Source organism: Periplaneta americana, chromosome 2 (assembly GCF_040183065.1).
Source record: "Periplaneta americana isolate PAMFEO1 chromosome 2, P.americana_PAMFEO1_priV1, whole genome shotgun sequence".
In the NCBI taxonomy this organism is placed as follows: Eukaryota; Metazoa; Arthropoda; class Insecta; order Blattodea; family Blattidae; genus Periplaneta; species Periplaneta americana.
Window position 1 is genome coordinate 90,247,600 of NC_091118.1, and position 26,371 is coordinate 90,273,970.

General features: G+C 34.4%; 1 protein-coding gene across 1 annotated transcript; it reads right to left on the reverse strand.

Annotated features, from left to right (window-relative positions):
* Nucleotides 1–3,397: 3,397 nt before the first annotated feature.
* LOC138694413 (endocuticle structural glycoprotein ABD-4-like) lies at nt 3,398–25,239 on the reverse strand. The gene is made up of 3 exons (XM_069818107.1): nt 25,106–25,239; nt 16,352–16,482; nt 3,398–4,876 (listed from the first exon to the last, which is right to left on the reverse strand). The coding sequence occupies exons 1-3, from the start codon at nt 25,112–25,114 to the stop codon at nt 4,564–4,566; spliced, it is 453 nt and encodes a 150-aa protein (XP_069674208.1). The 5' UTR covers nt 25,115–25,239; the 3' UTR covers nt 3,398–4,563.
* Nucleotides 25,240–26,371: the final 1,132 nt, after the last annotated feature.

Here is a 26,371-nt window from a genome sequence, read left to right on the forward strand (position 1 = left end):
TGTATCTCTTGAGGGTGCGCCAATCATTTGTGAGGTACGCATTTAGGAAGAAGTCTCACGATGAGTGGGCGGTGTTTTACGCTGCTTCATCTGATTAACCCGCAGCATCCATAACGAATTATAAAAGCTGATGGGATCGTAAAACAAGGGAATTCGAGGAAGATGAGGGGGAGGGGTTCTGTCCCAGAAGTGACCCGAGGACAAAGGCTGACCCTCAGAGGTGAAGCCGCGCGTGATGCAACTGATTTATGTGTGACATTTAGGCAGAGTGAAAGTGCACGCGCGGAGTCTTGTGATCTGTCAATTTGCTATACTCAGGTTGTAACTACCTCCAGCACATCTTGATTGCGTTTAGAGTCCCGTTTATGTTCTCAGTTGAATACATTAGTCCCGCATATTGCGTAACAACGATTACTACCGTGGAAAAGGTTTTTGGTCTTCCTTGCACTGGATACGAGCATAGTCTGCTCGTTTGGAAGAAATTTAATGGCTGTCTTCATTAATACGTTATTTATTAAAATATGACGTTCAGACGTCTTTTTCTAAAAGTAACAACTTTTTTCTAGAAATGTTGGTAACAACTCCAGATAATTTAATAACCGAATGAGTACTTCAACATTATCTATTAACTTGGTAAGTGTTAACACTGAACATGCAACAATTTCTGAATCAGTCACGTTATATTAGGTTTGTTCTCGCCTGCATATTATGCCTAAGTTGAAACTAGATTATTCTCTACGTCAATTAATTTCAAATTGTTGCGATCTTAGGGACTTTTCTAACTTTTCTGTAAAGAAAACCGATTGAAGCTTGATAGTCATGCTGCTACTGCGACTGTTGTGAATATCGTTATAATCACGCAATCATTTGCTGAAGTTGTAGCCTACATAATTAGTATCGTTTCAAATAATGAATAGATTTTTAGACTAGAAAATTTTATTTTGGTATTGCTCTCTTTTATAAGGTATATGTAATTGAAGAGTCCACAGCATAAAGGGGGAATGTTGTAAATTTGTGAAAAAATGAGATGAAGATTCAGTACTATAGATCAAAGGGAGTAGAATATAATACACTTCGTTGCACTGCAAGAAAGATGATAGTTCCAGATCTACATCGTGTTGAAGAATTGGTATACCACACAAAGAGTAGAAATGTCAAAGTTTAAATTGCATTTCCTGCAAAATGCAATACATTCGACATTCTCCCTTTTTTCAGTGGACTCTTCAATTACTTTTAAATTAATTTATTTTCCGTTCGTGCAGCGAACGATGTTCTCCTTTTTATCAGAGAGACTTCAGCAGTGCCGACGTTCTTCTCCTTACTCAACATAAATAACGAAAGTAGTTGAAATCGGTGATGATACGGAAACCACTTACATTAATCTAAATTAATGAAAAATATGTAGGCTTACTGTATTGCAGAGGATTTAAGTTTACAGTTTAATTAATTATACTTCCTAAATTGCCGAAAAGTGAGAGAGAATTTCTGAAAACTGCGTAGAACTTCCATCGTGTAATTTTCGAGAATGGTTTCTTTATAATGCATGCTTAATTTTAATTACATTTAAATACAAATACAGAAATAATAAATAAATAAATATAGGACATGAACAAGAAGAAGAAATGATTGAAGAAGAAAAGATAGAAATATGACGATGATGATAGCGAAGGCAGGTAGCAGAATAAAGAAGACGTTTAAATAGGAAAAAAAGGAAAATATAATGACGACAATGATGATGATGATGATGATGATGATGATGATGATGATGATGATGATGATATGTTATTAAAAAATCAAGTTTTGTAACATTTCTCCATTAGTACATAATTGCTCCCACTAAAAATTAATAAGCTCTTGCACTTCGTAATGATAACTACATCATATTTGTTTGCTTTTAACTTTATTACGTATGGCGTAATAGTAGAAACCAGCATAGGAGACTTGTTATAACGTTAGCATACATGGGAACAAAGTGAAAACAATTTCCCATACTACTATTCCACTGTACGGTATCAAACTTCATATCCTTTCCGTATTTGTTGGCTTTTCACATTTAATTTAAAGTAACACGCAAGGTTTATTTTTGAGGTCATGGATAACAGAGACCTTATGTTTGCACTACTAAACACTTTGCGAAACACAAGCTTGTTAAAGTACTTCTCCCACTTGTGAGGTGTTAAGGGATTTATTAAGCAGATCTTTCTCTACTGTAGGTCAACAACATATAATGACTAGGCTATAATTTCGACGGAAACATTTATGGATATTTTATATGAAAATAATTACATTGATATATCAGCTTCTTGACTTTATAGGCTAAAGACAGAATTAACTGAAAACTATAAAATAATTCGTAGTAATTATAAAAATCCTTGAGTGAATGTTAACAGAATTAGGTAAGTTATAGCAACTTTTCTGCTAATTTAGTGGCATGTAGTATGTAAAATTCCACATGAGTTTCCGAACTCTATCATTACATAACATAATTTGAGTAAAAATTCAGTCATCATCATCATCGTCATCGTCATCATCATCATTATCGTCGTCGTCGTCATCATCATCATCATCATCATCATCATCATCATCATCATCATCATCATCATCATCATCATTAGTACATCAGTCACTAGTCCCTCAGGGTTAAAAACCTATCACTCACTTTGTCCTCTCTTGGAGATGTTTTTAACCAAGTTCACACATAGAAGAGTAGCAGAATTTCTTGGTCATGATGGATATGGCAATAGGTGACCACTTCAGTCCTACAGTAAAAAGAATGCAAGATAGTGAGAAAAATCCACATTTTATACAAGCAGTTATTTTCACTTTCTTGGCAGATATCGAAACCGGTTCTGTTAAATATATAGTCATTACAGTACTACTTGAGTACAATGGAGAACAAATTTACTATTTTTTAAAATAATATATACTGAACTGAAGAATAAATTAAAGCAGTAAAATATAAAACAAATTAGAATGAATTATGTTATGAAATATGTTTAACTTTTGAATAGCGAATGTGAAAATGCAGACAAGTTAATTATAGTATGAGAAAGTGCGAAAAAGGAGATGAAGTTATTGTTTAGGTATTTGAGAATATACTCGTAAAATGTTGTAATGCCTGCTATTGGCAAATGAAATTACAAGAATTTTCGCCTTTAAGTCTATTGCATGTAAACTTTAAAATTTCACTAGATTTCTAGCGAAGACTGATATCTTAAAAGAAAGGTTAGTTAATATTGGGAATGATTTTATCTTTACATGTCTCGGACAGATATCTCTTTCACAAGTCTAGAAGACCTTGATACTTATCTGGGTAAGAAAATCTTGGAGACTACAATACAGACATCGTCTGCGACTGTCACCTTGGTCTATTTCTGAATAGAATAAAACAATTGCGTTATTTGCAATATATTTATTTTTTTATCAAACTTTCTTTATCATATCAAACTCTTCATATTTATTACATAATAACGTTTTACATAATATAGTCTGTATACATGTATAAAGCTTTATAAAATAGTGCAGTAACTTGTGTACAAATAATAAATTGAGTGGGCAGAAACATTAAAACATAAATACAAAATATTGATCATACCGTATGATCACAAATGAGTATCTTTAGTGTTGTAGGAATTGGGTAGAAGTATAGGTATATTTAAGTACATTTTATTTTGTTTGTATTTAGTTTTAATGTACTCCTTCGTCATATATTACAAGAATATAAACTTTGGCGAGGTACAGATATGTGTATTCTTCCTTTGCTTTTATTGTAACTAATGACACTGATATTACTAGAAATACGCAAATAAATGTGAAAGTTGCTGGTTAAATAATGAGAACGCAAAGAGAATTCCTTCATAACGGACAAAATTAAAAATGAGGAATCTACTATTGAGGATACCATTTTAGATACCAAAAGAACGAAACATCTGCACTCTGCCGGAAAATAATTGAACTAGATCCTTCTAATATAACAAAAGTAAGAAATGTTTCTCTTTTATGCCACAAGAAAAAGCTTAAGCGCAACTTCGAATCTTCATTCAAGTCTTTCATGAAAACGTGTTTGAACCCATTGTTTTATGATTAGAACTTTTACACATGCACTGTTTTATTTTTACTAGCTTTCAAGTGAATAGTTTTGGCGGCATTTTTTATACAGTGTACGGTTAGCAATCTCTTGAGGAAACAGGAAAACAAAATGTTATCGGTCACGGTGGATCAGTCGGGTAGGAGAGTGCTGCTTGCACGTGCCGACGTGGTAAGCCAATGGGTCACAAAGACTACGAGTCTCATTAAGTGAGCTTGATTATAATTTACAATACAGGGAAGAAATGAGTGTAATAAACTACAGCTGACTAGAGCTGTAGCATAATTTCATAATTGGATATTGCTTACTGTTGTACTTAATAGCTTTTATTACAAAATATTTTTAACATTTTTTTGTGGTTTGCAATGAACAATACCCAACTACGAGACCGTCGATATTCCTTTGACCTGGCGCCGTGGCAGCCTCTGGCCGTGTTCAATCAAGTGTGTCTTCGCGTCTTCTCGCGTTGTTTGCTCTTAGAATGGTCGGCCGGGCTGCTTGTAGGCGGGCTGGGGTGCGCTACCTGCGCCAGCCTCGTTCTCCTCGGGGTGGGCGGCGATGTACTCGAGCGCTCTCTGGATGGCCTCAGGGATTGGGGGTGGAGTGGGCAGGTGGCTTCCTTGGGGGACGAAACCGTTCTCGTCGGCGGTGTAGGTGATGCTGATGCGCGTGCCGTCGGGTGCGGTGTAGGCATAGCCTCCCTGAGCCACCTGCGTCTCTTGTTCGGGGTTGCCCAAGTTCTTCACGTAACCTTCCTCCTGGGCTTGGATCTCATTGGCGGTCTCGTAGCTGTAACGAGAGCGGAAAAGACATGGCATTACTATCAGTTTCTTCTTACAAGAAGAGCTTGCTCAGGGTGGAGGTCGGGCTTGGGTTCCACCTCGACGATGTGGCAAAGAAAAATAGGAGAATGCTTTTCCGGAAGTTCTTTCGCTTTCCTTAATTCTAATAATTGATTTCCACCAACACTTTCCGTTTCATCTCTCCTAAAATGATGACACAGATCAGCATACGAGAATGGTGATGTCAAATACTAATTCACCTGTAATATTTGCGGCAACCGGCCGGTGAAAAATATAGGACCAAAAAGCGAAATGCGATTCCTCAGTGAGTGTTAGTTTCTTAATCTGGTGACTGCTAAGGGTCTACAGACCTACTGTTATGATGACATTCTGAGGCATTATATTCACTCATCTTTTCTATCCTTCCCAAGGGGATAAGAAAATACAATATATATTTATTCACAGTACAGGAATACTTCAGATCCCCGAGCCTATAAATGCAAATAGAAAAATAGGCCAGAATTTGATCCCCGGTAGGTGTTACGAGGTTCGTAATGAACAAAGCGGTTGTAGAGCAGATTTCCGAGCGGTACTTTTCACGCGATTCTTCTTCATGGCTACAGATATTTTGTCTGGGTGCATGTAATTTTTAACTTACAGTAACCAACAGCAACTAAATCTTAACATTAAAACTAGGCAATGTTGCTTAAGCGCGCATGACTCGTGTTGTTCTGGGAGGCTAAGAAGTCGCGACCTCCATGAACGAAGTCGCATGAAAAGATGCATAATGTTTCCTTGGTATGCTCATTCCTCCATTGCTCTATTTTCACTTATAATCTAGTATATGTAGTCATATTTCGTTAAAAATGATGACTGAAATCTGTAATTAAATCACAGAATGAAATCAAAGTGAAATTGTAGCCATAATTCATAAACGAAAGAGTATGGATAATAAGGGATACTTAATAAAAAAAATCCTGCATTATGTACAATTGCTTACAGACTATTTGTTTTGTGTGGTGAGAATTTATCGGTTACTTGAATGTGTTTCAGTTGAAAAGAGATTGAAGGAAGCCTTACATAATCTTTGTTATTGTAAATGTTTCTTGGAAGTATATCGATATAATAAATGAAAAGCAGGCGTCTTAAGAAGTACCGGTAAATAATCAACTCACATGTTACGTAAAGTGCCACATCTTCCCAACTAATTAACGTTTTATTGAACTTAAATTCATTCCGAGGTCAACAGGAAGACAAGTTGTTAGTCCACAAGCTGTCCAGTGACCTCGTTAGTAGCCATCATTTCTCTGGAAACTTTCAAAGATCTTAAAATATTTCGAGTGTAGTTCGTAGCATTTTTGGCTTGGTGATATTACACTTAAAAGTATTTTCAATAGAATAAGCAGTTTACGAAGAGAAAGTTGTTAGTTTTTACATTAAAACAATTTATTACTCCAAATTATTTTTTTCATTAGTATGTGAAGAATGTTAAAGATAAGTTAAATTAAGAAGTTAAGTAACATTTTATAACACATCGGATCTAGTCTGTTTAAATCACCTGTTGAGTAACCTGTTGTTTGAAGTTTATATCAAACAGACGGGACGGGTAATGAAATGAAATGGACAGTACACAATAAATTGGCTTACAGATGAATTGTTTGATAGAAAATTTGTGGAGAATGTTTGTAAAAATGCATGTCTTTAAATAAGAAATCGTTCTAAAGATAAAAGTTAAAAACTAGAGAGGTGTGGCAATCGAAAGAAACTTTCCACCCAATATTAACTGAGATTTCTTTATATAGAGCTGTCGTCTTTTGAAAACTAAACTAATGGTTTTTTCCGTTCATATATTGTTTGTGTTATAAGAACGTATTTTTTATTGAAGTAGCTGAGGAAATATTTTGTTTATTTCAAATTCAATACAAGCCTCGGTGGTCTAGTGGTTAGAACGCTGAACTCATAATCCAGTGAACCCGGGTTCGATCCACGATGTAACCTCGATTTATGACTTGTATTGGGTAAGACCGTTATTCAGGTAACACAGGGGTTTTCTACAAGAGCTCCGATTCCCTGTAGACCTACAATAGCATCCCAACAAAATCTCCAACATGTCATCGTGGTTGTAGCGTAGACCAGTCTCCTATGTCGCACCCTGCTCAACGACTCTGTCTATAAATTTGTCTACACAGCTAGCTTCAAATGGGTGAATAACAAAACAGTCATGTTTCCTAAAATTTATCACTTTCAGGCCCTTCAGAATACCTTTCACGAATGGTTTCATATCTTGGTATATTTTACGATATTATTATTATTATTATTATTATTATTATTATTATTATTATTATTATTATTATTATTATTATTTCGACTTCTTTGTTTCATGTTTTTTATTCTTCAATTTTTATCAAATCTCTTTGTACCCTGCGTACTTCTTTCTTTAATAGGAAAGATTATTTTAAACTCTGCCGTTAAGAGCTGTTTAGTTTTACGGTCTGGTTTGTAATAAATCAAAACTTCTATTTATGTATGGTTTTGACTGAGTTCATAAAATGATGCATTTTGTCTGTATTACAGATGGTGTACATTAGAAAATTTGTTAGGTACTCCAAAAAGAAAATAACGGCAGTAGTATCAATAAATAGAAATGATTTGTTGGATGCCGTGAGTGAGAACTCACGAGATTGTGACCGTATGCCTTTATTTTAAACAAAAATACTACAGCGTTGAAAATATAATTCCCTGGCAATATCCATCACTCATTGAATTATCGTGAAAAATTTCTTGTGACAACGGATCTTCTTCCAGGTTCCTAAGTAACGTTTCACTTAAATACTTTTTACAGAATGCTAATCAGTTATAGAAATTTGAAACATCGCCTAAAGATACAAATGCAACTGAGTCAGCAATTACCACGAGAATTTCTTAACAGCAAAATAATTCAATTGATCAGCCGTAATGTGCGCAACACCCAAGGCTCAGAGTACAGAGTGCGTGTAAGTTAGGACTGTGGGTTCTAAACTCGTCTATAGCATATATGTTTTCAATTGTCAGTACGGTGTCGTATGTTATCGTAGATGGACTTCAGATGTCATACCAATGCAAATCTTTCTAAGTTTCTGTTCGATAAATGATCAAAATATGTGCTCAGGACATGCATCGACGTAATGTATAGGCTACTTGTAATAATGGAGTGACAATGAGATTGGAGTGGATTTTCTGATAGATACAAATGAGCGTCTAATAAAGTAAAAACATAATTAAATCTGTTACGTGAAGATTTAGAACTAAAGAGCATCTGAATTAAATGCACAAATTTTCTGGCAGATTTTAATTGAACAGAATTGATATGAGGCGAGTTTTTCCGAGTGCCTCTGTATTAGTTGCCAATGTCATCCCCAATTGCACAGAAACTGTTAGGCCTATCTTGTAATTTAATCGTCTCTAAATAATCTCTGTTAAATGAAGAATTATAATTAAATTAGATTAGATTAATATGAACGTGTATAAAACTTGAAGGATATATTATAAATGTAAATACATAAGTACATATTTACTATAGTAATAGGCCTATATTAATTTCAATCATGGTAATTAAATTTGTTAAAAATAACATGGACTGAAGACAATATCTTACAAGTCCTTTCTAATGGGTAATCAGACAACATTATTTGTAAAAAGAAACTGAAAAAAACCACTCGGGATTATATTAAATTTATCTTTAAAATCACTGAGTCATTGCTCTAAAAATTGAGCGAATTGCTTGAAAGAAGACTATCGCACACGTAAGATTTTGTTAAATTTGTAATAAGGTATACTGTATGTAAATTTGCTTTGGATCTTCATCTTAAAGTTTTATTGAGTATATATTAAGTTAATTAATATTGAAACTTGAACGTGCCTCCTACATAAAGTTATTACTATTAACACACTCCTGGGAAAATAAAAACATATCTTTCAGGTCGATGTAAGTTAAAAATTCATGCTTTACGGAACATGCTGCACATTTAAGTACATGTGTAGTGATATTTAAAGCTATACTTGGTAATGATACGAGTGTACGCTGCATTTTACGTGTGGAAGCACTAATGACTTGTTTCACAATGCAAAAGTAATTGCTGACTACTACGTCACACCTTTCTCTCATATTTTCAACTACGCTCCCAACCCAAAGTCTATTGTTCGAACTTCAGAAAGAGTCTTCACTGCTTAGCCTACAAAAGGTGTCGATTTCACAGACACTTATCAAGAAATAAGTTAATGAAAATAATTATTTATTTTATCGAAACAACATTATTGCCGTTATTGTTATGTTTTTGATAACGTATATGGTGACCTTATTTCTTCAACTTTATTGAACACAATGGCCGTTGTGTAGGATTGTCATCTTATATTAAGCATTATTTGGACACCTTAATTCGATTCTCGACAGACGTGAGATTTTTTTCGGGCTAGGGGATGTAAGACATTTCTCTTTCAATCTCGCTGTTGCTCTTACCATTGTTACTCCGTCACTGATCCGTTATCACCACATTACCACGTATTATCTCCAAACAGCCTCTGTATTTTGTAAAATATTAACGAATTGTAGCAACCTATCTCCTATTGTCGCACATCGTAATTTAATTTTTCCTTTTTTTCTAAAAATATTCAGATAGGCCTACTAGACGCGGAAAAAGTGGATTGCAGTATTCTGAAACTTATTGTACTTAATTACCAATATTGAAAATTTTAAAATTAAGTAGATTTTTAATAAGCTTAGTCTTAGTTTCATGGAAGTAAAACTATGCAACATGTCATATTATAACAGTTCTATGTTGGAGCGAACATAATATGTCAGTTTCAGTAGATATTATCTACTAAAACTGATAATAATGACGTATCAAACTTTATAGTGAGTATTTGAATACCATTCATATTACGGATTTCCATAGCGGAGGTACGGCTTCGGTTCGGTATGACTAATCTCATTTGTATACTTTTACTTGGGGTGCTGATCTTCATTGCAAAATTTATGGAGGAATAATTTATGTCGTGATGTAGAAAGCAGCTAATGCAGCACATCATACTCTGAAGAAATGGAATTTATATGGTAAAACATTTTACAGAAGAAGTAGCTACACAGAATTATTAGACTCAACACTTAACATTCGATGGTAACAAAGTCTTTACATGTCATACAACAATGTTAAACAAGGTTGAGTTTTGTTACCTATCAAAAAACCCCGTAATAACGGCATAGGCCTTTGTTTCATTACTCTTCATACATTTTATGAAGGTAGACAGGAACGAAGCTCCATGTCGTGACATTCTTATTAATATGATTTCTTATACATCGTAAAGATCTCGATTACAAGACGCAATTTAGTGATTCGTCACATCCTTTCTTTCTCTTTCGTAAGATGCTCATTTGGCATTAGTCGTGACTGTGCCATTACAGGCATTTGTTCCGATAATCTGAGTTAATTATATTAATGAAGTAACGCCCATGTTGTCGTTATGCTTCAACATTGTTACGTAGTAATTCAGACAGTAATTAAAGAAATATATTACAGTGCCTCGTCTTCCTTATAATAATTATATGCTATTACAAGAAGTGTGAAAAATTATGTAAATTCGAAGATATTTATTATATTTATGTAAAACTATTCAAGTCTTACGATATTGCAATAGGGACGAGTGCTGGTATTATCCTTTATGTAATAGGAGAACATCAGTAATTAACTCATTCGTGTGGAAATAAGAAGATGTAGCATATTATAGCGCTCTTTGTTATCATACACTTAACAGACTATTAAAAGTCGATAGTTCACGATATATTTCAGTATGAGTATGATGTTAAAAGATTTTGAGACAATTTTGGTAGTTATAGATCACAAGATTTCTTTCTTTTCTTTTTCAGAATAAATCTTATAGTGAAACGACTTAATTAAATACTGTCTATACCTTCATCTACCTTCGTCCACATCCGTAGAGTAACGTTAGCGCGTCTGACCGCGAAACCAGGTGGTCCGGGATTCTAAATCCCTGTCGGAGCAAGTTACCTGGTTGAGGTTGGGTTTTCACCTCAGCCCAATATGAGCAAATGCTGGGTAGCTATCGGTGCTGAACCCCGGACTTATTTCATTTAGATGCTAAATAACCAGAGATGTTGATACAGCGTCATAAAATAATACACTAAAAAAATCCATCTACTTTCGTGCTTGGCCATTGCTGTCGTGAGGATAATGAACAAATATTAAATTTGTATAAAATAGCGAGTCTCTTGATCATGTGCTTAGCATGTTGCAGATCACCACTTGAGACAACATAGGGCAAATACAAGAGAAGGTACGTATATTTAGCTCCTTTTGGGAGGCAGGTAAATTTCTATTTTCTTGCCGAGACTCGAACCCGTGTCCTGTGGAAATACTTAACCAAAACAGAGAATTAACTTCTGGTATAGGCCTACTAACACAATTTTTAAGCATTTTTCCTAAAAGAAGTATTCATTTATTACAAAATAATAATTTTATTTTCATGCGAAGGTTTTCCATGTTCGTGTGTATTTTTTAAACCAGTTATTTAACAACACTGAATCACCTACGAGGTTCTCTAATGTCGCCAGAATTGGTGATAGCAAGGTGATATTTGACGAGATAATCCTGAGTATTCGCCGTTGGTTTATCTGAGATTTGCCTTACTGTTCGGGAAAACCTAGGAGAAAACCAACAAAGTAATCTGCCTAAGCGGGATTCGAACCCACGCCCGAGTGTAGACTCCGATGACGAGTCCAATTCCCTATCTTCTTATCTACATCGGTAACTGTGTTATGTTATGAAGGTAAATACCTGAAAAATCTTGAAATATACAGTATTTTAGTGGTCATCTTCAAGGAAATGATCGCTCCAAAGAAGTAAATTATCTGAGTCGTCAGAAGGATAAGAATCATTATCAAGACAAGCAGCACAAGAAATGGACATAATGGGCCATATTCATAAACATTGTTAGCGCGGGCTTCTGGTGGATTATCAGCGAACTAACGTTTTTCGTATTCATAAACCAGTGTTAGCGATATGATACAATATGAATCCGGTACAAGTAACCAGTCGATAGCCGGGGCTAGTTTAGCACGCTCTTAGCGCGGGCTAGCGAAATATCTATGAATAGCACCCATTATAAACCAGTGGCGTGTTTGGGCTTCACTCACCCTATCGCTTTGTTCTCCTGGAAAGCTTGCATCTCTCTTGTCATTAGATATGTGTTTTTCATTTCGTACGACTCAAAGGTGAAGAACTGGGGATTGTTATTGAAATATTCGTTTCCAATACGGATTGCCTAAACATTAATATTTTTACAGTCGATTACTTGTCTATAACATTGAGTCAGTCTTGATATTTTACGTTGTACGAACTAATAGGCCTACTGTTGAACGAAGAAAGCTATCGGGCGATTACGCACGAAGCTGAGAGAGTTGTGTTTCCTCATGCACATTGTACTCTCATGGACATGAGCTTTGTAGTAAGGAATATGATAAAACATGAAGTACAAATAGTTTTCACCTTCATTACAGCGTAATGACTCGGGAGACCTCGCTATAAACACGCGTTCCCAACCTCATCAACAAAGAACTTCTGCATCTTTATGTTCACCTTGTCATTATTATGAGCTTGGAGGTCGACCAGTTTCGGGGATATACTCAGTCACTACAAACAAATGGCATTACTCATCATATTTATGAAGTTGTATATGAAAAAGTGAATACATACATTATCGTGGCTAATACAAGGACGTAACCATCAGCCATTGTATTTTTATGAATGAAGATGAATCACGATTTTAGGGACTACGTTTCCGTATGGGCTAGACTTTGAGTGAGTTTCAGATTTTAATGTAGAAATCTAAGGCTACATTCACATATTCAGAGAATCATATGACTTTACAGCTTACTTGTCATCTAGTTTTAAATTCGACTCAAGAAATTCTATTATTAAATCAGCGAAGCCATTTTTATTCCTTATATTGGTGTGATTATTTTCCAAATAGTGCATGTCTTTAATTAAAATATTTAAGAAATTTGTTTGTTGTTAATAATAATGTTAATATTTGTAGAGACAAACAGTTACTTGCACAAAATTGACGAATGATAGCACGTGAAACTTTACGTAACATCGTTATTTAAAGTTACGCAATCTACAACCATAATTAGGTCTGTATCTAATACCTTCTTACTTTTTTAAGTGTCGAGGCAATTTTTTGACATTGTCCTGTAATTTCAGATTGTTACGCAATCAGCACTGTCATTACAGTTGTCTTGTTTTTGGTTTGTGATAATTAAAAAATTGCAAAACAGTCAGAGCGATTAAGGTTTTAAGACATAATTTGCATTTTAACTAGGTTTTAATATTTACAGGAACGTGTCTAAAGAAATATAAAAGCTCAAATGAATCTAAATGTTAAAGAAAGAACAAAATATTTGAAAATGTCCAATTATATCATCAGTTGTTCTTATTTTTATTTTAAAAGTGAAGGACATTTTGTTTTGCCTTCTCATTAACTTCAGGCAACAAAACTTTTACTATTTTGTGCGTTTCAATTTTGTACGTATTTTATGTTCGTGCCATTATTTCCTTGTTTAATAATATTACATTAATGGTGATGTAAATTTTATTAATATACTAAGACTGGAGCAAAAGTGTGAATGTACATGTAGCCTATATATAGTTAAATTTGATGGTTTCATATGTGAAAATTTTGAACTTATGATTTGGAAAATTAATGTAGTGGGAGCAAACATTTTGTACATGCATGCCAATAAAGCTGCTTAGGATAGAATTCCTTTTTTAAACACTGAAAGTTTTCATTCTATTTCTGGCGTTTATGACAGTTATGAGTGTAAATATTTTTATAAATCCAAGATATTTGGCTGACTACTTGTCAGCAAAGGGAACCGTGATTCGATATCTGACAGATTCTGTGGGATCTGTGCTGAATATATTTCCCCTGCTGTTCTTACTTCAATATTATTCTGTCATCATTCTTTCTAAATCTCTGAATAAGCTCATTGAAACGTTAATTTAAGACTACTAACTAATACTACCAGAAATTGAACTTAAATGTTCAAATCAGAACATTAAAATATAAATCTTATACACATAACTTTATACGTAATGGTTTGTTTGGTTGACACTATTTCCGACTTTCTCCACATTGATGTGGTTCATTATCATAACTACAGAGTGCAATATATAAACGGATAGGTGGTAGACCCATCGCGTTAGTTAATTGTATGATAGACGAGAAGTGATTGTGAAGAGTTAATTATAATAGGGAATCGAATCATGGCGTATTAAACCTTTAAATTCGTAGCATCCGAGTATTCGCCTGTAGCGACTTGGGGAAAAAAAAAAAAAAAATAGAAGTCAGATAGCTAGTCCCTGGAATCGATCACCGAAACTCGCAAATACAAGGCGGGAATGTTGCATTACTCGCATAAGTTAATTCTTGCAAGAAAAACAGATTCAGATGAATTTCTGAAATGGAAGTCTAATGTGAGGAGATTCACTCAGGCTTATTATCTTAATTTGGAAACCCATCAATATGAATAAATATAAATATAGAGTCAAAACAAACTTATTAGAAGGAATAAACTAAATTATAACTAGGTAGATACCATCACTCCAGCACTTTTCTTACGGTTGTTGTGACACCAGGCATTGCACCGTCTATTGAAGGTTGCTAACGTAGGTTTTTGTATGTTTGGAAGACCATGTGATAGGCTGTCAGTAATGATGTTAACGTAAGAAAAGGCTATGACCTCGAGGTATTGTGAAGCAAGTGCTACGCGTTATCTTCATAGGCCTTTGTCCTGTCCCTTCTCATTATTTCACTTCCCAGCACATAGTTTACCTAATACTCGATCAGTTCACTTGAACATAAATTCTAACTGTTCATATGCAACATGTTCATTATAGTTCGTTCTCATTATTGGAACATCTGGAATTAAGGATAACAAATCTCCCAGTCTCTTTGGATACTTAAATGACATAATATGGAAGAACCTGAGGAAGGAACCAAAAGTTAGAATTTAGTGATTCGAGCTTTTTAGACCTATATTTGCCTACAATGGAGGATACTGTTAAGAACTGAATTACTAGAGACAACAGAAATGTACATAATACTTAGAGAAAATTGTTGGGGGAGAAACAAGACTCGATCACGTAAGGAATTTAGATGATAGCAATGTATTAGTCAAAGGATAAGGAAAGAAACAGAATCGGATGGCCATGTTAGCAGGTAGCAAATAGTGCGTGATATGCGAGATGGAAGTACTGAAGGACGAAGATCGTCAGGAAAACAAGAGAACGGTTGGGGCGATTCTTAATTTTAATAAGATGATGAAGAAAAATAATTAATTTTTGTTGAATGAATAACTAAGAATACTTGTCAATATGAGTAGTAGTAACTACCATGTATATATAAGAACATTTACATCCTCTAGAAGAGCGATGGTTGTGGTGTTGGAAATAATTAAATAATTAATACTGGCCACCACTTGTGACTTAGTTAATCTACCCTCAAAGTGCACATGATGATGATGATGATGATGATGATCATGGTTCTGATGATAATGAAGGTGATGAGAAAATCCGTGGCGCGACAGATAATGGACGACAAAACCCACCTGCCTACTGCTGATCTCTCGGCCACATACCTCACAGAGGTGAACGGCCATCCAAATATGAGTGTAACTAACATGTGGTTAGTACAATGATACCCCGCTACCTACTGTAGCTCCCCAAGTTCATCATTATTCTGGGTGGGTATCGGTCCCATGCACTGGCCCAAATTTGGTGAGAATATTTATTTTCTCATGGAGACTCGAACCAGTTCTCATGCTATATCGTTAGTCTTAGATCACGAAGATACGGTGCGAGATAGTGATGATGATGATGATGATGATGATGATGATGGTCCAGGGGATGCAACAAAGGTTATAGAAGTATGTGCAAGTGAAAAGATTTTTCAAAATAGAGATTTCTAACGATAACAGTGAAAAAGGTGATGGTTGTGGTGATAGAACGGACACACAGATAACTAAAAAGAACATAATACTGTACATAATTGTCAGTTTGGATTATTTCTACCTTTCCGCTTTTAAGAACAGAGAGTTGCATGCTTTACACTATAATTACGGTTATGTCTACATCTAAAATGAAAAATTATAGTCCAACAACGTAGAATTCACAGAGAATTACTAATGTGAAGACAATGTATGATATTTTGTACCGCTATACTGATGTATCCTGTTTGAAGTTTTCTACACTGTTATCAACACTTTTCTATCTCCTTTTTTTTAGTTTTGATATGAATAGCACGTAAAATTAAAGGAAACTTTAGTTACAGAATGAACTAGTATAAGTACAAATATTCTTTTCACCGAGTGTTTCTAGAGGACTGAGAAATATGGGAGATTAATTGTTCGAAGATTACATAGCCATATTACCTCCATTTGTAGGAACCGTCGAAGTTGACTCCCTCGTTGTTGTATGAGATGATGGGGATGGGGGTTGTCTGAGCTCCCTGTGGCCTTGCTAGGCACACGGCAGCGAGACTGAGGACTACGAGAACGGCGATCTGTTGGGAGAAGAAGTACATCAGTGAGACTAAAAAATTAATTATTATCACTGGAGGTAATATCCAAAATCGGATAGACAATGAAATATTAGTGAAAACAAGTACTTAATAAAAATCTTGACCACAAATTGAAATTTAAATTGTTACGGAAGTTATTACAAATAGGTCACACATTGAACTACTATCAAAGTGCTTTGAACTGAAACGTAATATTAATATCATACCTACTTTTATTTAAAATTGTAGATCTTAAATGTAAGACGACATTTTAAAAATTCTGTTTCAACAATTTCACGAAAGACTATTGAAAAATTGAGAGTAGTTTCTCATAAGACAATCTCTCACCAAAGGATGTAGGCATTCGATACTTCGATATGCATACTAATATTGTTCAGAATGTTTTCAGGAGAAGTTTTGTCAGAGTACTTGAACTTACAGATTCGTTCATCATCGAGTCATTTTCAAAATATCCTAATCTTTGTTAAAAGGTTTTTTTTTTTCAATTTTGGCAACAGTGTCTCGAAGAAGCACAATTACTTATATACGGTGCATATTAACAACTCTATTGAATAATATTTACATTAATCACGCCTAATTTTTACTTCCAGAATTCACCTGAGCACGAGATTTTACTCCTTCCGGGATGATTTCTGTTCGTAATTGTTTACAAGTTATTTTACTAACAATAAAGTTAAACCTTGTAAGGCCCCTATTGGATTTGCGTAACACAGAATTAAAATTGATAATTTACCTTGTACTGCTGCGAGACATTTTTTGTACTATCTTACAACTTCTGTACTTGAAAAGTTCTTACAGCAGTATTTTCGCAATAAAAATACACAGTTCGCCTACAATTCAGAGTGCACGAAAGCATATCAGTTACTGTGCAGCGGTGCATTCGCCTAGTTCACAAGAAAAATTGAACGCCATGTATTCAAACTTAAATAAAGTATATCAGTTACTCGATGTAATAGTTCTGCTAGGAAAAAAATAATTACGTGATTTGTGACAACTCAATTTCTTCTGTAGATATTTCGGAATTCATTACCTACGTATTATGGTCACTAAATAAGTGTGAAAATATTTATTTGCGGAGATAACATTGAAAATTGTTCCTAGGTCTATATTTTTGTAGTTCTATATTAAATACATTTCAACATGCCAGTATGTTATTTTCTAGATCACACATGTGTGGCAAACAGTTCGTGAATTAAAATTTACCATTTTTGGCTCAACATTCTCTTGGTTTAGTCGTAAAATCTGAACGTTAGGAAGTACTGAACACATTTATAGCAATAATTTGTAGTGTTATGGGAAAGAAAATTTTGAACGTGCAACTTTACCTGCAAAATTTAACGCATGTTTACATATTGTTAGCTTACATTATTCCACATCTTCTAAACAATCCACAGAATGGTAAAAACATATTATTCAGCAAGAACTTCGTTATACTATTCAACATTTTTAATTGGAAATAAATTAACATTTATTATATCCACTAAATCAGTTCGAACGTCTAACAAAATGAATAAAACTGCTTACGGCATTGATTTATAAACCATGATGTATTTTAACAATAAAATAACTATCCACAATAATAAAAATATATAAAGTCTCTGAAACTTATACAATAATTGACGGAGCCAGCAAAAGTAGAGCAGATACAATGTACCGTATCTTCGTAATAGAGATGGACTTGTCTCTTGTCAGTTTTGTCTCCAGATTCTAATGTCACTTAGTGTTTTGTCCAAACTCCTTAACTGTAACTTACTTTTTGTTGTTACAATAATCCATTATAGGTTAATTAGAACTTCAAATACCTAAACCTTTTTAACAATTTTTTACCAGTTATTAATAATGTAACATTACTGAATTCAATAAAAGTTTTAAGCCAATTCGAAAATAAGTAAGTTGTATGAATGTTTTTTAAATTGGTTATTTTACGACGTTTTATCAACTGCTGCGGTTATCTAGCGTCTGAGTGAGATGAAAGTGATAATGTCGGCGAAATGAGTCCAGGATCCAGCGCCGAAAGTTACGCAACATTTGCGTATGGGATGAGAGAAAATCTCAACCAGGTAACTTGTGCGAAGCAGGATTTGAACCCTGCCCTCTCGTTTCACGGTCGGACATGCTATCCGTTACTCCATAGCGGTGCACAGTTGTGTGGATACAATAAAATATCCCACACAAAAAGAGTCCTAATAATAGTTTCAAATTATTATGACTGTATTTATTATTTTAATTTAAGACATTTAAGTAACCTTGAAGAATACTGGGAAATATTAAATAATGATATTGTGACGCAAGAACATATTACTACTCAAATGACAATAATGAGTAAGTTTGTTTTAATCACTTCATGTTTCTGTGTACTTAGTTTTACAATCTAAGTTATTAAATATATTAAACATGTAATTTTCTGTTTGCATTATTGACGTGTGCAAAAGGAAAATGGTTCTCTGAAATTTATAATAGCAATAGCGGAATGTTTTGCAGTTTTTTAACTCTCTTTAAGCGGAATTTAGTACAACCCATTTTTGTAACCATAGTATCCATTTTGAAAAGCAAATCACAGCGATGATGAATTAATATGGAAAGAGAAAATGAAAGAGATTCTTGCTGTAGATTAGCAACACTGTGAATGAATTTTGAAGTGAAGAAGCAAGTGTTCATTTTACTTTGACTCTTCACACGAGTCGTTTTTTAGAGCTAAGCATTCAGACGTAGGATTTGTTCATACTTTAAGGCACAGTTAATTATAGTGTATCTTACGGAAATAAATATTGTAACTTCTCAGAATATGTTTCAACTGAACACTATCTGCCTTATCGTGAAGTGAAAAAAAGGCGTTCCTCTTGACCAGATGGTTAATTAAAGAGATATATTATGAATTACTATTAATTCTCCAGTATAATGATAATACCAAAACATTGCTTTCTAATACGATTACTGGAAAGAGCATAGATATCCCTACGGCTGTATGTTTTATTTAATGATCTTTCAAACTGTAAGCCTAGAGAGATAACGTACGACGATGGAATGATACTGAAGGAGAAGACTGAAATCAGACGAACCGTTTCACAGCAGGTGCATTACGACAAATGTCATCGTGGCTGCTGAGAATGGAATTGTTACCATATGGCGAGAGAAATAGAGATAGCTAACTGAGCTACGTTTGGGAATTTCGAAAATTTCATATCGTGATATCGGTTTTTAAGTTTGAATGTTGGATAGTAAAAGAATTAATTATACTTCGAAAATACTGTAAAGTAAATGAGCTGGTATTTGAAATATCACCGAAATACTTCTATGCAATTTAAAAATATATGCATACAACTGAGCTTTTGTTGAAACGCTGTATCTGATTTTCGGTAGTTAATTAATTTGAAAAATATTTGCGTTTTTTTAATTGATATATGTATGATTAGATGTTTCCTTTCCACGGTGGTTCAGTTCTAGATTGCTGGACTTATAACTCAAGGCGCCCTGGTTCAAATCCCGTTCTAGCCCATGGTCTGTGGGTTTTCTTGGGGTACTTCTGTTCCGCGGTGACATCCCATAAATTCTACATCATTATCACTCATTACAAGTTTAATATGGACCTACCGCCTGTGGTGCACTCTGGATAGTCTCTGACGAATTAAGTGGTCTACGCTTGTCATCACTAGCGATATCTATGAGCCCCCTCGTAAAGTCGGGAAGAATAACGACAAGTTAAGGACCCTATCATTGGACAAAAAAAAACTTTTTTCATCATCATCGCGAATCTTCAAGAATTGGTCCCTTTCGTTCGTCCCAAACTCTATTTCTTAACATTTACAAATAGGAGGTTCCTTGAACATTGTTTCACCATGGTCCAAGGCATCTTTTGGAATAACACTGTACAAATAAAAGGCCAGGGACTCACATCTGGTTTCCGTGAGGGAGAAAGTCCATTCCTTAGGTTCGCTGGACTCTTTAGCTGTAAATCGTTCTGTGTTGAGAGATGTTCCACCTGTCATTAATCGTCTTATTAGAACAATATTTATAGCGGCTAAGGATAATTATGTTCATGATGATATCAGTGAATGATATCAATGATATATCATTAATGTCAAGAAAACATGACTTCCTTTTTGTTTAGAATTAAAAAAAAAGCCGAACATTTTAGATATGTGATCTGTTTTTTTTTGTGTATATATATTTAGTGAAACTAACTTAATATAAGGCCAGCATGTTTCTGGAACTTTATCTGAAATAATGTAGGAAATTGTATTGACAATAGATAAAAACCCATGATTTTAGTGGGATTCGAACCGAAATACATTGAGAAAATTTACCTAAATAAAATTTTGTTCAACACGAATTCCATTTTTCAGGATTAGAGAGATCTAATTTAGTAAATGTAATAGTTATTTGCAGATGAAACAGTAGGTCTACCATCGTTTCAGTCCTGTTTATAAATGCGGTAGTATTCTCAGAATCGCACTTAAATGATGCGTTGATCTGCATGAAATCGCTTTCTTGTTTAGTTTCACCTTATACAGTATGGCGAAAGGTCACTGGAACCTCTCTGCTTGACATTAACATTACGTGAAATTGTGCAACAAGGCAACTAGTTGTCGATTTTAATTCCCAATACTTAATTGCTTGACTAGAATTTTCCAACAGTTTGCTAGCAGAAACACTTTGGTCCAACGAATGTTGGGGAACTCTCTTATAAACCACATACGTACAATTACTAGGCTTTGAAATAATTACCTATTACCTAGGGAAGAGGTCGATATTTTAAAATATTTGTAAAACATAGGCGTTATGATTTTTCGCTATTTCTAAAATATACAGATAATAGATGAAATGAAGATAGATGAAGGATGAAATTTCCGAGAAAATCACAGCTCCGTTAGGTGATTGTTTACCAGCAGATGGTATGGAGCGCAATCCTACACATGTGATATTTATGTTAGACAATGCTGTTGGGATTAGGTTTTTTTCGACTACTTCGGTTCCGATGTCATATAATAGTTGCTGAGTTATCATCGTCGCATCAAAACGTCGTCTTTAAACAGTCTGTACTTGAAATTATAGATAAAAAACTTACGAATTATCTATAAGATAACACCGAAATATTAAGAGAAAATCCACCCCCACAAACTTGCGACATAAGATGAAATACAACTCTGAATAATATCTTTCATTTAATGCATCTTAGACATAAAATCATTTATTTATGTTGAATATTCAAGACAATTTATGCATTTATATTGATATATCCAATAACTTTTTGATTTTCAACTCGGATTTGAAGAATTATCTTGACTATACAGCATGAGGTACATCTCACTTTAAGACTATATAATAATTATACGGGCATTTTCTCGATCTTACATTAAATTAAGACAAGGTAACTCTCTGCACATGAAGTCAACACGTCATTGAGCGTCAATATAAGAAAATAAAAATATTTATTCCGTGGACGAGATTCGAAACGAGGATCGTAACTTCTATACAGCAATAAGTTGTTCCTCGCATCCACAAGGACTTGTACGTGCGTTTTGTATATATGATTGGCTACTAACACCTGTAGATATGGCCGACAAAGAAGTTAATTCTATTAATCTGGCAATGTGCGCTTGTCAAATGGAATTTATTACCCCTATGATCGGACGATGACAAAGAAGCTAAATTTTTAATGTGGTTGAAAACACGGTTGGATAATATAGCTTGGAAGTCTCTCTACTTTCACGTGTTATGAATCTGTGAAATGGTTTTTTATTTTTTTTCTGTAAAAAGGAATGATAAGAACTTTTGTTGTCCATAAATATAAACCTATCGTCTTCGACCGGATTTGAACTAACGAACTTCGTATGCAGTGGCAATTACGACAACCAGCTCTGTAACCAAGAATGACGTTTTGAAAATGAGTAAACATTTATTGTTATAGGAAAAACTATGGTGGAAATACAAAAATGTTTATGAAAGGTCACGTCTGAGTACAGCAAGGAGCATGTACTTTTAGGAATAACTACGATAAATTCAGCTGAGATTTGAAGATGAAACATCCACACCACATTACTTAATACGAAGAGTACTGTTATTTTTATCTATTTTCCTGTGACTATATCGTTCCCTAATAGCCTTAACCTGTGTTATAATCAGGACTGTTTTGAGACTTAGCACATTTCTATACGGACACATAGTGGGATATCTGTAACGTGGTGTTAGCATAACATTGGATCTCCGCTTAATACAACACAAGAAATGTACAACCTTGCATTCCCTAGTCGGGATTCAAACTCACGAACGTACGTTCTATGCAACGATGAATCTTCGTATTAGTGTATTAGTGGCTGACATAAAGTAACAGTTGTAAAAATTTTTGTAAGCGATAGTCCATATAAATTTCATAATAACTTAAGTTCTTTCCTTGTAATAGTCTACTTACAACGAGATGAGTTGCACTCTGTGAACACTTTGGTAGTCTGAATACAAAGCTGAACATCTACTGTATGTGACTTGAAAGTTTCTGAGAAAAGCTATTCGATGATGGATATTTAAACTGTATATGAACTCAGCATATACAAAAGGTGGTATTCAAATGCTGTATTGGAATCAATTTTCGTAATTTTGTATGCACGATGAATGTCCTTACATATCAGCAATTCAACTCACGGGCTTGCACTTCGTTCATGCCAAAATAATATATGAGCGTCTTGGGTGGGAGATGTTTATGCTAGAAACTGGCATTCAGGCGGTCTGGTGATCGAGTCCCCGGCCATCTGTCTTCAGTGCCAACCTTCACTTCCTTTACAGTCCAAGTGCGTAATAGGCATAGTCATGAAATAACGATTGGCTTGCATAAGAATCTCCGGGTCTTGAAATCAAGGCCTTTCTTACCTGTGTCAAGTTCTTTGGATGTACTTCAAGGAAGTTCTCTCCGTCCAAGATACAGTAATTTTCCTACATAACCTTTCGTTCAAAACAATTGCAATACATTTTTGCACGATATTTGATTAACTTATTAATAAAGTATAATAAAGGGTGCTCTTTGCTAAGTGGTCGAGGTTCGAATCTCGACAGGGAAGTAGAGATTTGTCTCCCTCGTGATATTGCTGAGTGTTTGTTTACATCGCGTTGTCTTGCACTATGCTGGTTGTACTGCTTCTTGTGAAGATCTACAATTTGTTTATTTTCTTCACAAATGTGAATAAATTACGAAAAAAAAAGGTGAAACACTGGAATTAGATAATTTGATTATATCACAACTTTTCAACATGTAGGCTATATGCGAATATTTAGGAATGTATTTTAGTGAATTATTGGAACCAAATGGCTTACAGGAATTATATGGCAAATGCGTAATGTATTTTTAGTCAAAGTTTAATTCTGATCTTCACAAGTACTGAAAACTGCAATTATTCCTCAGTTTTGAAATTTAATTATTATTAAACTACGATAATTTAAGCTCCTATAGTTAATGTCTATTTTAAAGTATTAGAACATCTTAAAGCCAGAAACTTAAATTATTTATTTACATCTGCAGTCTGTGTCTAGTGTTCTGGATTGAAATTCTATAGGTTGTAACGTTTGCCTTAGATGCAGTTGTTAGACTGTGAGTTAAATTTAGAAATTAAAAAAAAAGGCAATAGTGTTTGCTACCGACCTATAGTCTCTTATTTATAAACAATGTCTTAATATCTAAATGTGACAGACACTTAATGAATTGTGATCTACAGTAAAACGCTGTTAATAATAGTTTGAGTTGAATGATTTGTAGTTATAATAACCCTCCCCCACAAATTATTTACTGATATTAAACAGAGTTATTTATGTGTATAGAGTCAAAAACAAAATTTGAAAATGACTGTGTAATATAGCGAAATTAAATAGATCTATTTTATTTGTCTAAATTTGTTGTGTGTCTCTTAATTTGTTATATTTTAATTTGGGAAAAAATTCTACATCAAGTAAATGTAACGTTCAATACTGCAATTTCATAACATTAAGTAAAAAGTAACTGGAAACTGTGATTGAATTTATGCTGTGTAATAATTTTACATATATCCAAGAAAAGAGGTCTCTAATTACATTCTGTCGATATAGAAATTTGTGTATTGTATAGGATATCAAGATATAATAATATTAAGATAGGCTATATGCACTTCTTTATAGAATATTTTTCAATTTGACATTTCAAGTATTTTCTAGCTAAGAACAAAATTTACTCCTATGTATTTCTTTCGGTAATGATAAAATATCTGTATTCAAAACGAAAAATGGATTCAATAGTAAAGTTCAGTAAGTGCATAATACAACGGTGCAAGCAGTTACGCGATCCGTGGTTTGAAATTCATCCACTCAAGAGTCTGCCTATAGATTAAGGTACTACCAGGGTGAAGATGAAAGTATAATGACAAAAAAAAAAAGTAAAATCTCGAAATTGAAGATTTTACACTGCACGTCCAAATTTCGAATCCAGAGGTAAAAAAACACTCCGGTATATAATTTCACAATGATTAAATCTATCCCAGAGCAAAGTTAGTCACTCACGATATAACAAGTGCCATTTTTTTAAAACAGAAATATTCCTAAAGTCTTAAAGCTTAGCTGTTGTCTCAGAAGAGAGCTCTGCTGTACGCACCGTGTTCATGTCGGCGAGAGAAGTTGATCGTTGATAACGATGCACTGAGAGCACTGATATCAAGCAACGTGCCGGTGGGATATTTATACAATAGTCGACCCCCTACCTGCTGCCGTGTTACAGCGAAAGAGGGGATGAGAATAATACTAAAAAATGCAGGACGGAATAATCACAAGACTTGAGAAAGAAAGAGAGAGAGAGAGACTGGGAGTGGGGACGAGCCCTTTCTCTGATGGGAATCAAATGGTACGTCTTTCACGACCTTTGTAGCTTTCTTTTCTTTTTTTTACTGTGAAGTATGGATATGTTACGGAGAAGAGTTAGTTGTCCATCCATCCGTATTTTAATCGACTCCTCTTTACAGACGTGTGTAGGCTGACCCGCAAGTACACAGAAGTCCGACTAATTAGAACTTGTAGCAATACGCGCGTTGCGTTATAGGCGTACTAGATCAGGGATGACCAAACTACACTCGCAGACCGTTATAGCACTGTTGAGTACAATGGAAATGTACATAATTGTCCACAAGTTCTGATCCTTCTTGTTAAATGAATTTGTTGCCATATGCGTTATTTGTCTTTTCCAATGCAGTTCAGAATGCTGTTTCTGTGTGTAGTTATAAGTAACTTTGAATGCATCTGGCCCCACAATATACCGTCTGTCATTAATTACACAACAAAGCATGTTTGATGTTACGGTAGATTAATAGTACAAATATGTCAAAATTATAATGAAACGTTTATGCTCGAGTGCTAAATGAAAAAAAATATATATATTACGAATATTTCAATATATGACGTCAATTGCTTAGCAACTGGAATGAGTTGGTCATACTATTCTGATGTTACTTACTTAGCAATGGATCATTCAATAAAGAAATAAAGAAAAATAGTTATACTATTGATAATACATAGTCGCCCTCGGTAGCGGAGTTGGTATAGCGCTGGCCTTCTATGCTCGAGGTTGCGGGTTCGATCTCGGCCCAGGTCTATGGCATTTAAGTGTGTTTTAATGCGACAGGTCATGTCAGTAGATTTACTGGCATGTAAAAGAACTCTTGCGGGACAAAATTCCGGCACACCGACGACGCTGATATAACCTCTGCAGTTGCGAGCGTCGTTAAATAAAACATAGTTTAAGTTTTTAAAATAACACATAAATTGAATTAATTTATTTCACTCTCAATCACAGTCACTATCCTAATAAATAACAATCTATTCGTTAAAAATCTAAATATCACAGTAACACCCAACCGAGAGCACAAAC

Excerpts from the sequence above, each read along its gene's own strand:
- LOC138694413 (XM_069818107.1), bottom strand. Across the intron at positions 4,877-16,351 it reads GACGGTTCCTACAAATGGAG|CTACGAGACCGCCAATGAGA; the intron begins GTAATATGGCTA and ends CTCTCGTTACAG.